Source organism: Microcebus murinus, chromosome 8, assembly GCF_040939455.1.
Source record: "Microcebus murinus isolate Inina chromosome 8, M.murinus_Inina_mat1.0, whole genome shotgun sequence".
NCBI classification, from domain to species: domain Eukaryota; kingdom Metazoa; phylum Chordata; class Mammalia; order Primates; family Cheirogaleidae; genus Microcebus; species Microcebus murinus.
In genome coordinates this window covers 65,589,680-65,603,410 of record NC_134111.1, presented here as the reverse complement: position 1 = coordinate 65,603,410, position 13,731 = coordinate 65,589,680, and the positions used below count along the sequence as shown (strand labels likewise).

The following is a 13,731-nucleotide window of genomic DNA, read 5'->3' as shown; positions in this document are numbered from 1 at the left end:
GCGTTGTAGGTCACCATGCTTAAACAATCTTATCATTCAAGTGTTATTTTTAAAAGGTTTTAAAACACATTTTACATATCACAAAAAATGCTTTGTGAATTGGTTATATAGTTTGCCAGTAATACTTAGGGCTGAATTATAGGGGAGTGTCCATCTGACATTTAGGACAATATTTGAATTTATGACTTTTTTTAAATTTGGAAATTTCAGAGATTTTAAGAGGGTTGGAATAGATGATGGATTACATCAATATATCTAAATATGTGGATGAATTAAGACCCTGAAATGATGTCAGGAAAAGAAATAGGATCTTGTATTATTCCATATGTGATTATTCCCCAGAGTTAGAGATGTACAATTGTATAAATGAGCTTTTTTGTCCAAGTGAAAGCAGAATCCAGTGCATAGATAACAAAATGGATATGGAAATTTGAAGAAGGCTGCAGTAAGAAAGGCATTTTTAGTTGAGCCAGGAGCAAGCTGCCATCTGAGAGACCTTACTGGGTGGCATTATGTTGATGAGTTAACCATTTGGGTGTGACTCTTGGTTTACTGACTCAGAAAACTGATTTTTTGTTATTGTACCATAAGACAACCTGTCTCCTATTAGCTGTGTCATATAGTCAGTCAACATAGTGATTCACAGCCAAAAATATAACTGGCATAAGGATAAAAACACTTGAATTGATATGACCAGCAGATTCTCTCAGAAGACAGATTTATGAAGGGTCAAATCATAAGGTTGCTTGGTGAACAGAAACAGAACAAAGGCAGTTTGTTATATAATTCACATGATTAATATCATGAGGCCAAGCGGTCTAATGCAAACACCCTTTCTTTATGCAGGCTCTGCCAACTTTTCCCTGTGACTGCTGTTTTTCTGATCTATTGTTATTGATCAATATCCTACCCCCTCTGGTGGGCATGTTTTTGCTCAGCTATATTAAAATCTTCCATCTTTCTCTGGCTTAGGAGTCAAGTTGTCCTTTAATGTAACTTTGCATATTTTTGTTTTGATGCCTGAATGTGATACCTTAATAGATCACCAAATATTTGGGATGAGTAGCATGTATTTACTATTATAAATCTTGGAAGATGCATTCAGTGAGATAGCTGCTTTTTTGTTTATTCTTTAAATAATTTGGGGGATCTGTTTTGTAGATTTGGTCTATTTTCAAAAAAAGGGCATTGATCAAAGGAGAAAGGAAGACAGTAATGACATTTATTAGAGATCCATCAGGCACTATATTAAGCACCTTCTGTGCCTCTTCATTTGAATCTCATAACCAGTCTGTGACATGTGTTACATGTGTTTATTTCCATTTTATAGCTGAGGAAAGACTCAAAGAGAATGAGAAGGTTGCTGCAGGACATATCTAGATAAACTGGTACTATGAGATTTTGAGAGCTCCAGTGTGTCTGCTTCTAGGGCCTATGTTCTTTCTACGTACATTATTGCCATCTTTTTGAAAAAGTTAGTTAAAGAAATAGCCCCATGGATAAGGCATTCACAAGATGGCTGTATGTGCTGATACTATGCACATGCCAATCTTATGTGCCCTGTATCTGTGTACACTGTAGACTATGGTCCAGGTCATTGCCTGTCAGACTGTCTGGGTGATGGACCAGTTCCCCCCCAGTTCATCACAAGTAATACTTTCATAAAATACATTAAAAATAAATTATTAGAAAAATGAAATAGTTTTTTTAAAAAAGACATACAAAATATAAGCCCAGTGACCATGATGTCATGGCAATGTCAAATTGCTGTACATATTTTGAAATGCTTAATTTCTATTTTGGGGACACACCAGCAACAGTTTATGGGCAGCAGCAGCCCACAACTGCACTGTGAGTAGCACTGATGTTATTTTTCTGAGACTCCATTGATCTTTTCAGGGAACAAAAAAATTCCCAACCTTTTTCAAATATAAGTTTACAGTTTAAAATAAAAGCATCTTCAGCTGACTATTTGGGGAAGTATGGTATATAATTTGTTAAATAATTAGAGTTCTTCTGTTTACTTTTGTTGACACTTCTAAGGAAAAAAAGAAAAATGAAACTTATAGAACTTATAACCTTTTATAACCTCTCCATCTCTGTAGAGTTTTCACATTATGGAATTGTCATTATTTGTCATTTTTCTCTGTCCTCTTCAACTTATGTTTTGCTTAATTTTATCTCTTAACTAATTCATATCTCTAACCAGTTAATGTTTACAATGCATGTTGGACTAAAGGCTTGGTTGTGCAGATTACTAGATATAGGTAACTATATACAGCATGGCACTGTAGATTGGGAGTATGTAATATGATTATAGGTTTAAATGTTAACAAAATACTAAGAGCTAGGCTCTGGAAAATGAGACAGTACTACTGCCTTGGGCTTTCTGCCACACAATGGCAGTATTTATGGAGGGTGCACTATGTGTCAGGTATCTCATTTAAACATCAAACCAACCTGTAAAGCAGGTAATGTAATCACCTCAGCTTTACAGAGGCGAGCCCTGAGGCCCAGAGAGGTTATGTTAATGTGTACATGTAAGTTCTCACTAGCAGAGCTGGACTCAAATCCAAACATGCTGACTCCAGAGCCCACATTCCCAACCCCGGCAATATAAAGTACTTGGGTTGCCCTCTAAAAACTGGGACCTTCCTGGAGCCACAGTGGGGCAAGAGGTCCTATTGTAGCTGCCCAGAGCAGATGGGAGCTGAGTGATAGTACCCACTTGGGCTGGCTCACTTTTCTCCCATGCTAGACATCAGTAAGTTTCCAGTTTCTCCTTTATCATAAGCCACAGTTTGTCCTGGCATAATGTAAATTATCTTCTAACCTGAGAAACCATTCCCCCTTTCTTCTACTCCTGTATTCTGTTCCCATCTAGCCACCAGTCTCTCTCCCAACTGCCTGATGGTCTGGAATTCTTAACCCTTTGCACTTGGATGTCGAGTGTCACTCGACACAGTTAGCAAAAATTATAGAGATTAAAATTACTCTTTGAATATATCAATAATTTGAAATATAAAAATATCCAAATAAATAAGTTTGTATGAAAAGAAACTCCAGTTTTTTATTCTACTGCCGCGCTTTGTAAACTCTGGGGTATTTAAAAAATTAAATCCCGAGTAGAATAAAGGAATCGAGAAAAAAGCAAGTGAGGCCGGTGTGGTGGCTCACACCTGTAATCCTAGCACTCTGGGAGGCCGAGGCGGGCGGATTGCTCAAGGTCAGGAGTTCGAAACCAGCCTGAGCAAGAGCGAGACCCTGTCTCTACTGTAACTAGAAAGAAATTAATTGGCCAACTAATATATATAGAAAAAATTAGCCAAGCATGGCGGCACATGCTTGTAGTCCCAGCTACTCGGGAGGCTGAGGCAGGAGGATTGCTTGAGCCCAGGAGTTTGAGGTTGCTGTGAGCTACGCTGACACCATGGCACTCACTCTAGCCTGGGCAACAAAACGAGACTGTGCCTCAAAAAAAAAAAAAAAAAAAAAAAAAAGCAAGCGAGTGCAAAGGGGTAAGCTGGGTATCCTTAAAGATTTGATATATAAAAAAAAAAAAGCACAGGCATGATACCTGGTTGATCCTGCCAGTAAAAAAAAAAAAAAGCAAAAGCAAGCACAGGCATGCTTTGCGGCTTCAGAAGTTGCCTTTGTCTTTCCCTCATGTACTAAAGAACTGAAGAACTTCTGAATGGAAAATCATCTTTTTCTTACCTACGGTTAGTTCTGTCGTAAGCCTGCCATCTTCTTCAGAGTAATAGTTTCAGGCTCCACCCTCTCATGCTAAAGATAACTAAATGGAGGCCCAGCGAATCTCCCAAAGGTGATCTCTTCTTATATACCTGTGTTGTCCATTATGGTAGTCATGAGCCACAAGTGGCTGTTTAAAATTAGAACTCTAATGCCTCACACACTAGCCACATTTCAAGTGCCTAATGGACCACAATGGACAGTGCAAAGAGAGAACTTTCCATCTTCCCAGACAGTGCTGTTCTACAATGCCATTGCCTTGTGGTACTGAGCTGTGGGTTTGTCTGCTTGCCCTTCCTGACTCCCATGGCTCCGAGAGTAACCAAACCATCAAGTCACCTGCAGAGGGTGAAGGGTCTGCTATTCTCACAGTTAACGAAGCATCAGGAGTTTGAAGATACTAGATGTCTAGGAATCTGGAAATATCTAGAAATCTTAAAGGGGAATACAACTACACATCAGGCAAGTCCATTAATGGTTCAGGCCAGGGCTGCTTTATGGCTTGCTCTCCCCCAACAGAAGCAGGAATGGCCTCCCCACCTCCTGGACTGGGGGAAGGTGCTGGGCAAACTGAAGTTTTGGCATCAGGAGGACTTGAATTGTAATCCTGGCTTTGTGACTTTAATCCCATAACTTAAACTGTTAGCTTCAGAATCCTCATGCTTAAAATTGGGACAGTGACATGTACCACCTACAGTTATAGTGAGGACAGAATCATAGTCTCATTAGCACATAACAAGCACCCAATACCCATGGATGTGGTTCTCCTTTTCCCAGATTCACTGCAGAACTTCAGATCATCTGGGAGAAAAATTGCTTACATAATGGTTCCCAGCACCACCAGCAGCCCCCACCCACCCTAGCAGTACTGGAAGGAACTGCAATCAGAGGGAAGTTTCTAACCACCTATCTGCTTCATGAGGCCTGTGGCAGGATTAACAAGCCAGTAAAGCAAGATGGGTCTTCCTATGAATTCCCTAGGCTTTTCATGAGGTTTACTGCCTGTTGGACAATATATGTATTACAGTCTACCATTCTTCTTAAGGACTTGAGGAATAGTTTAATAATTAGCAACTAACCTCTTTGGATCCACACAAACTCAGCACTCTAGGGTAATTTCTGTTTCTACAATCACAGGGGAAAGAGTAGGAAATGAGTCCTTAAGACAGTGATTACCAGCCTGGGCTTCGGGACACCCCTGAGTATTTCCAGGGATCTCAAGAGGGGTTATAAAATTCTCAAATCAAAATTTAATTTTAATGCACTTTAATATTTTTTAAAGTAGCATATGGCACTTTGAGGACAGGAAGAAAGAGTCACAAAGTCCACAAACCTATGAAGGTGTCAGCTCAAAAGGCTGGAAATTACTGCATTATTGAATCTGCTGTCACAGTAAATGTTCCATAACAAAGGTGTGTTGAATTCAGTCTCATTCACTACACAGTAAAGGACTTTTATTTGTTTGGTCACATCTTTATCATTTAAGAAATATTTAAAAATGGTATTTATTTTTATTTCAACATGTCAACTGTGCATTTCCAAAACAGCAGGCTTTTCAAAGAAGTAAATCAGAACTGTAAACACAAGATACAGTATAACTTTTTGACTTCCTACAGTCAGTTTCACAATTCCACATACTGTACATTCATAGGTGAGGTTCAGCCTGTCACCCATTTCTTTATTTCTATAATTATACAAGCATAATAAATACATCTGATTTTAAAGGTCACTTAAAATGAGTCATGATAATTTACAGTACAGTACTTTTCAGTTCAAGTGCAAAAAATAACTATTTGCTTAATTCCATTTCTTTCAGTGATTTTATTTTTAAGCTGTGTTTTGTGGTGAGGCTAGACATCCAAGTGTAGAATTTCTTCTCCCAGATGCAGTATTGGGCAGAACCATGGGCACATGGGGAAGCCCTCACTTTACAACTGATCCTGCCTGATCAGGGCCAGAGGGGAAAGTGAGTTGCTCCTTTCTAACTCTGTTCTTTCCTTTCCCCTCCTGTGCTCATCCACCGCCATTATACACAGTATAACTCACCTTCACTCAGCTAATGCCGCATTCCCATTTCTAGTTCCCGTTTCTACAGCCCTCCCCCCAGGCTTCCTAGGAACCTCACTTTCATTTTCAGCTGCAAGCTTTACATGTGATTCACACAGCCATTGTTCTGACTGCAGTTGTCATATTTACAGGAATACACCCATATCTGAATTGTCCAGTGTCTGACTATGTCTTCATGGGGAAGAATATACTGAGCTTTCTTTCTTTAGTTGTTGGAAAGTACAGTTACTTCTTATTGCCATCCTTCCCATCCCTGGTTTCCTATTTACCACCTTTTCCTCACCAAAACCAAAACAAAACTGACCCATATGTAATTTTTAAAAATTATATCCCTCCCCCAGGCACTTAAATCTTATACTGTTATTTGTAAATAGTACTGCTTAATTAAAGGAACTCTTAGGAATTCAGAGATGTTTTTATTTTATTCCATCAGCTAATTAGAACCCAGATCACTCTAAAACAGTAAATAGCACTAGAGGCTATTTACAGTATCAATATGTTTAGTAAACCCTTGTCTGTCAAGCCACAGGATACTGAGTTGGTTGGTTTATTTGAGATATTCCCTCATTTCTGGTGTTTCTCAAAGCCCATTTAAAACAAAAGGCATTTTAAAGCTCAGCTTAGCTTGTAGTAGTCAATAACAGCTTTTGTTGCTCAAAGAATTGACTATTTTCATTGTATACCATACACATATAAAAATATATTTGCTAGAGATATGCAAAGTTTCTGATGAAACTTTTATTTTTTCAACAAAAAGCATATGTGCTACTAACTTTTATCTGGTTGCTATTTAAATATGTCTTATAACTCTTCAAATGGTCCTCTCCAAGAAAAACAAAATTATGTTTTTGTGTTTTTGTGAAACAGATATATTCTGTTTCTTCCCAATTTGCACTAAGAACCAAATAGTTAGAATAAATAATCAGAAGAGGGAAATCATATCAACATTCACCTTGAAACACTTTCGTTCCCTCTGCTCACTTAGTGTAACTGCTGGCTGCAACTCTAACTGCACTGGCAGAGAAGTCCTGTTGAGCTTAACCTAACCAACCAAGAACTGAAAAGTCCTCTCTAAACTCCATTTCCCTGCTGTAATTCCAATGGGATTATAGAATTTTACCTTTTCCCGCCAGTATGTACTGTAGCTCCTGTGTAAGTGTGTTTCCATGTTAATGAGCTTGGGTATTTAGAAGCGTATGCAGTGCTGTGCTCCTCCAGGGGAAGTGTATCCTCACTGGGGGCCTGGCCCGGTGTCCTGGCCGAGGAGCCCAATTCCATGCAGGGTGTGTGATGAGCAGGACGCCCTCAGTGTCCTCCCGCAGCTGGCTGAGCCTGCTGCTCCTCACTCTCCACGCGCGGGTCCACACTGGGGTGAGGGGGGCTAGTCTGTGTCTGAGATGCTGCTGCGTCAGGGGATGGCTGGTTTCTAGATGGGTCAGAGTGAGACTCACATGGGACAGGCCGGGCTCTACCAGCTGGAGAATCTTCCCGATTCTCACTGGTCCCCTGGAGGGAAAAAAATAGGAGATGCCCCATGGTCAGTGATAGCAATTAAACCCAAACTTTTTACATGCTTTCAAGTAAAATATAGGAAACATCGGGAGATCATCTGAAAGTGCCCTGAAAGTGCCCATTTCAGGGACCAAGTAATAGAGGAATAAGGACAGAATGTCTTACCTTTCATCTCCTTTCCTATGTGCAACTGCCAGAGCCGCATGAAAAACACAAACACTATAAGCAGACTTATCTTGTGGACAAAAGAACATTACTGCCAAAGTGCCTGTTACTACTAGGCAATTTACATCAGCAACTATCTATTGAGCACCCCCAGCCATGCGGCAAGTCACTGAGCAAGCATCACTGAATAAATGAAGCTCGGGCCCCTTGCTCAGACACCAGAGGTCAAGAGCCAGAAGACACTTTGTCTAACAGCAAGGAAATAAGGGATTCTGAGCCTTAGAGGCAGAGCCAGGCAAAGAATGTCCTGTGATTAAGAGTCCTAATATACATTTGGGATTTCCAAATATGCACTAAAAATTAAATAATTCAGAACATCCATGTAAAAAAGGGAATGTAAACAAGCACGTATGTAACCAGCTATAAATAACCATGAACATACACATTCATTCTAGCATGTTACCAGCAGCAATTTCTATAAAGTGCCATATTGGTTTTACAAGACAGGAAACATGTTTTTTTTTAAATGACTTTTCCTTCAAGTTTGTACCCATCACTTCCAATAGCTGAACACCAAAAAGAAAGTTTCATTTTGGTGATTGATTCTAAAATGTGAAAAAAAAACTTAGAATAATGACTTCTTAGGAATAATTACCTAACAGTTTCTATTAGTCTCAATATACCAGAAAAAAAATTTTTTAATGCTGCTTAAACCTAACAGGCTTCGGTGAAAATGAGGATGAGTACACAAAGTTATGAAAAAATTGCTACTCAAGCAGCAATCATCCTTTCATCAAATTCATGTCAATTTATTATCTTGATAAATTAATAAATAGAATCATGCATGGACCCTCATACATATGGTTATCAGTGAAGAACCAGATTTGGTTAAAATTATACAAAGATTTTATGTTAGCTTACAAGATGAATTTAATTAAGGTAGTTCAACAAATTTTCTAAAAGGGAAATTACTCGAATTATTTAAAAAAAAAAAAAAGAAGAAAGAAAGAGAGGAGGGTCTCACTGTTGCCCAGGCTGGAGTACAGTGGCACAATCACAGCTCACTGCCACCCTGAACTCCAGGGCTCAAGCAATTCTCCCTCCTCAGCCTTCCCAGTAGCTGGGACTACAGGCGTGTGCCACCACGCCTGGCTAAGTTGTTACTTTTTATTTGCTGTAGAGATGGGGTCTCACTATATTGCCCAGGCTGGTCTTAACTCCTGGGCTCAAGTGATCCTTCCACCTCAGCCTCCCAAAGTGCTAGGATTATAGGCATGGGCCACTACACCCAGCTTACTCTTCATTTTTAAGTCTTTCCCTTTTATTTTTTTCTTATGTGTACTCTGAAGCTACCCTAGATATAGAGCTGACAGGACTTATCAAGTAAAAGGGAGTGATTAATATAAAAAGGGGAAGCTGGATTTATTGCTTTGCTGAAACTATTCTTAGAAGTCACACTCATTTTCCAAAGTCAGGATCCGGCATTAGTTATATAATTATCCACGCTGTTTTATCAGTATGATTTGACTTTACTCAGGAGAGACCACTCTTCTAGGGACAAGAAAAATCACACTTTCTATTTTTCATGTGAGGCGACCTACACAACTGTATTTCCACTGAGTTAGATGTCCTACCAGACCCATACAGTTGCTCAGATTATTAATTAATTAATTCAACAAATATTTACCATGGTCCTGTTATAATGCCCCCATTAGAATTTTGGAATTGCAGAGTGAATGAATATAGTCCCCAAAGGCAAGAACCATATATTCTCATTGCAACTGGTATTCCATCAACACTGAAATTTTAATGAAACACACAAGATCAGAAGGGATTTACTTATTTCTTTCAAGAAATAAAAGAATCATGTCCTCTATGAAGCCTTTCCAACTCTGTAAGGCAGAACTGTCCCTCTGTGGAACTTTGTATACACCTCTATAATGCATTTCTCACAGGGTACCAAAATTATTTGTTTACATGCCTATTTCCCCCACCAGACTTTCAATAAATCTTGTTGAATGAAAGATGAGTAATTAAAAAACTTAGCCTACTTAAGGTATCTGCCATGACAGGTAGTACTGCTAACCCAGCAGAGGAACTTTACCTGTAAAGGCTGTATCTCAGAAGCACGGTTGTCTCTTGTTAGTTGCATCATCTCTTTGATTTGGTAGAGTGCGTAGACAAATGTCACCCAGGGAGAAGAGCTGACCCCCCAGGCTGGTTTGTTCACATCTTCCTGTTCTTCCTGGTGCTTGGTTTTCTTGGGTGGAAGTCTGGGCTCAATGCGTGGCATGACATCCTCTGTCTGTTGCTGCACCAAGTCAATAGTTGCTATGGGAACGGGACTAGAGGGAACAGGAATCCTTTCTGCCAACATTGTCTTATCTGGAAAGAAAATAATATTTAAATCATTTTTCAGAGTTTTCTACATATTTAAACAAAGGCTAAAAAATAAATGAACCAACAATCCCATACGTCCATGTTAGTGTGCTTGGCAATATTAATAAATTGCTATTTACCAAGGACTTCTTTACTTGGTACAAATACTGAGTAAATGAACATGATGTTTCTCTTTCAGGGTCTCCTTATAGAACTTAATGGAAATTAACTTATATTTACTTGGGAAATCTATTTTTCATTTAACTTAGATATAACATTTGTGGCGCATACATTAAAATGAGTGTTGCCTTAGGCCCAATTACAGGATTACAATTTTAAAGATAAGCATCAATACAGGAAAAGCCATGTGATAGCTATTTTTATTGGCCTTTTACAGAAGACAGGGACCAAGGATGTGTAAGGGATATGATCCAGTTAGGGTTATGAAAAGAACAAAAGTAAGAAACACTCGTATTGGTCTTTCTTTCTGAGTAACTCATCCAGATTGAAATCTATCTCTGAGGTTCCTATAACAAGCTACTTTTTCTCTTAACGGAAGCACTTCAGGTAACTGAGGCCAAAGCTCCTCAAAGGATAGCAGCATCCAAAGAAGACAAGCCCTGTTCTGGGACCCAAGAGCTGAGTAAGAATATTTTTATTTTATTGGTTGGCCTTTTTATTAAAAAGTTGAGTCAACCTATTCACATTTACACATTATTATTTGCTACAAACTCCTTTTTATATAACAATTTTATTAAGTTATTAAGTATGAAATGTCCGATTTCCTTAAATACCAAGTTTGACAGTTGGTATGTCTGACATTTCACTTTAACACTTCTTGTTTTATTTTTATTGTGAAGGTACATCCTCATTCTTTCAAATACATGGTTTGGCTTGTGATTATCTTTCAAAGATTTTTTTAGAGCAATTTTGTGAAACCATGGATAAGAATTCATGTTATTTTCTAATCCGAGTTTCGTCGTGAAACCAATGCTGCGCAGATAGCCCAAAATATCCACAAAGTGTTTGGGAAGGATGAGGCTAATGAACACACAGTATATCAATGGTTTGAGAAGTTCCATTTTGGTGATTTTAATCTTGAAAATGAGCCACATGGAAAACCTGAGACCAAGGTGAATAATGATGAACTGAAAGCCACAGTGGAAGTGAATGCATCTCAACCCATGTGTGAATTAGCAGCAAGGTTTGACATTACTATTCCAACAATACTGGACCACTTGGAACAAATCAGCAAGGTAAAGAAGCTGGGTAGATGGGTACCCACATGAATTAAATGAATATCAGAAGAGAAATCGTCTCAAAGCTTGCCTTTCTTTGCTGTCACAACATAAAGGTGAACCATTTCTACACTGTATTGTTATATGTGATGAAAAATGGATTCTTTTTGACACTGCAAGTGTTTGGCACAATGGTTGGATAAAGATGAAGTGCCAAAACACAGTCTAAAAATGAATATTCATCAAAAAAAGCTAATGGTGTCTGGTAGTACAGTGCTGGTAATATCTACTCTAGCTTCATGAAACCTGGTCAATTATAGCAGATGTCTACTGTAACCAGTTGTACAAAATGATGAGGATGCCTGCAATTAAGCAGCCGAGATTGGTCAATAGAGACAAGCCAATCCTCTCACAAGACAACACTTGACCATATGTCACACAAACAACGCTGCTCAATCTACAAAGGCTGGATTTGGAAACTCTCTGTCATCCACCATATTCACCAGACCTTGCATGTACTACCACTTCTTCTCAGCTTTGGGCCACTTCTTGCAAGGGAAAATACTCAATTCTCAACAAGCTATGGAAAACACCTTTCATGATTTCACTGCCACTTGCTCTCCAGGCTTCTTCGCTGCTGCCATAAACAAGCTACCATTAAGATGGCAAAACTGTGTCGATAGTGTAGCCACATACTTCGATTATCTGTACTGCATCTTGTTTGAGATGTAATAAACTAAACTTTTGATAGGGAATTGGACATTTCATATTTAACGAATTAAATAATAAAGGCCATGCCTGGTTCAGGGAACATGTCAACTTTCAGGTTTAGATGTTTTTCCCAAATGAAGGTAAAGGCATAGAGATGAATACCACTCCCTATCCCTAGTGGTAAAACTACTATACAGCCTTATATGTATTTGACTAAAGTTTGAAATACTTTTAAAATACCATGGAAATTTAAAACCAATACTTCCCTAGTACCTTGTACCATAAAAGAAAACAAAAACAAGAAAACTTCAAGCTACTTAAATTAACCAATATTCTTTTTAGCATAGTAGATGGCTTCTCTCTAACAAAGGTACACATGAATTCATCAATATGTCACTCAGAAAATCTAGACAAGCAAGCCCATTGTATACTTCATAACCACTTCTGGGTTTCTGAGGGACATGTGTAGACTTCCCCATCAAGAAAAAATGGGAACGGTCACCTTCTTCCTCATCTGGCACTGCTAGCCACTGGATCAGGGCAAAGAGCAGGAGGATCACCAGGCAGGCCATGCCAATTCCTCGGAAGGTTGCAGCAGCCCCTGTAGAAACAAACAGAGTTCTCTATAGAGCAATTCCAGGAAATGCAGATAGCCCTCATCCAAAACTGTCACGGTTCCAAAGTTTTCAGGGCAAAGGAAGCACAGCTTGGGCTGAACCAGAAGAAGGTGGCTGGCCATTATCTCCACTAATGGAAAAAACACATGACTGGGTAGGTATCAGGAGACCCAGGCGCTGGTATTGAATCTGTTATTGATCAGTTATAAAACTGCATTTATAGAGGATTTTCTAGGAGTGCCTTTTACCTACAATGGTGCTCTCCTCTTCATAAAGACAATGTATCCAACTATTAACAAACAGCTTCATTAATCTGTAGTTGGAATGGCAGAGCTCAAATAGTGCTATAATTCACACATCTTGGGGCCCACCTTCAATACATGACTGAGCAGTTAAGATCCCTGGGGCAGAATAATCTCATTTCTACCCCAGTCCATATAGTCCAATAAGGGAGATCTGACAAGACAGACATCATTATAGATGTACTGACATTACCAAAGCCAGCATATAGTTAGAGTCCTCTGGTTCAGAATCTCTTGAGGAAGGAACAATGATGGATTTTCTTTCCTTTAGTATTATTATCAGCAGGTTTAGATACCTTACTTTAAGCCAAAAGTACACATGCTTATTTACTGTTTGGCTCCTCTGAAGTATCTATGTAACATCCCATTAAGCTGTTTGTCAGAGGAGTGTGCACAGTTACAGACTTAACAACCTAAGCACACTGTTTACAATCACGACTACTATGAAATCTAGAAAGGGAATATGAATTCTGGAGTTCAGCTTTCTGGCAATCTTCAGTAATAATTTGAGCGTTTATTGAGGTGTTGCTGAAAGATCATGTTTTCATCAAAGAAAAAAGGCATAAAGAGAAAACCATTCTTACCAAAATAATTTACTAACACGCCTCCGATCATGGCACCGCAGCCTCTCCCCAAACCCAAGTGAAGGCCCTGCAGGATGCCCTGAGCAGACGTCCTCAGCTCAGGGGGAACAGCTGCACTCAGGTAAGAGATGCAAGCTGCCCAGATGGCCGCGTGTGTCACTCCTGGGAGGAGGGAGAGCAGGAGGGGTTGACTGGTCAGCACTTTCTAGGTTACTCTTCTTTGAAAGGTGAATTATTTATTGAACTAGGCACCTATTTTTTAAATATATTTTCTGTAGTAAAACATACATAACAAAATTTACCATTTTAACCATTTTTAAGTATACAGTTCAATGACACTGAGTATACTCACAATGTTGTGCAACCACTATAATCATCTACCTCCACAACATTTTCATTATCC

At 39.0% G+C, this 13,731-nt stretch overlaps 1 protein-coding gene across 2 annotated transcripts in view; it reads right to left on the bottom strand.

Moving 5' to 3' along the window:
- Nucleotides 1–5,002: 5,002 nt before the first annotated feature.
- The window catches only part of MFSD6 (major facilitator superfamily domain containing 6), an 80,891-nt gene continuing 72,162 nt past the window's right edge, over nt 5,003–13,731 (bottom strand). Inside the window, exons 4-8 of one of the 2 annotated variants that reach the window (XM_012776887.2) lie at nt 13,329–13,490; nt 12,328–12,426; nt 9,602–9,882; nt 7,498–7,522; nt 7,184–7,326 (exon numbers count right to left, since the gene is read on the bottom strand). In XM_012776887.2, the coding sequence (XP_012632341.1) occupies nt 7,316–7,326; nt 7,498–7,522; nt 9,602–9,882; nt 12,328–12,426; nt 13,329–13,490 (578 nt within the window). In that variant the 3' untranslated portion in view covers nt 7,184–7,315. Of the gene's footprint in view, nt 7,327–7,497; nt 7,523–9,601; nt 9,883–12,327; nt 12,427–13,328; nt 13,491–13,731 lie in introns of both variants that reach the window. The other variant, XM_012776885.2, reaches the window with a different exon arrangement.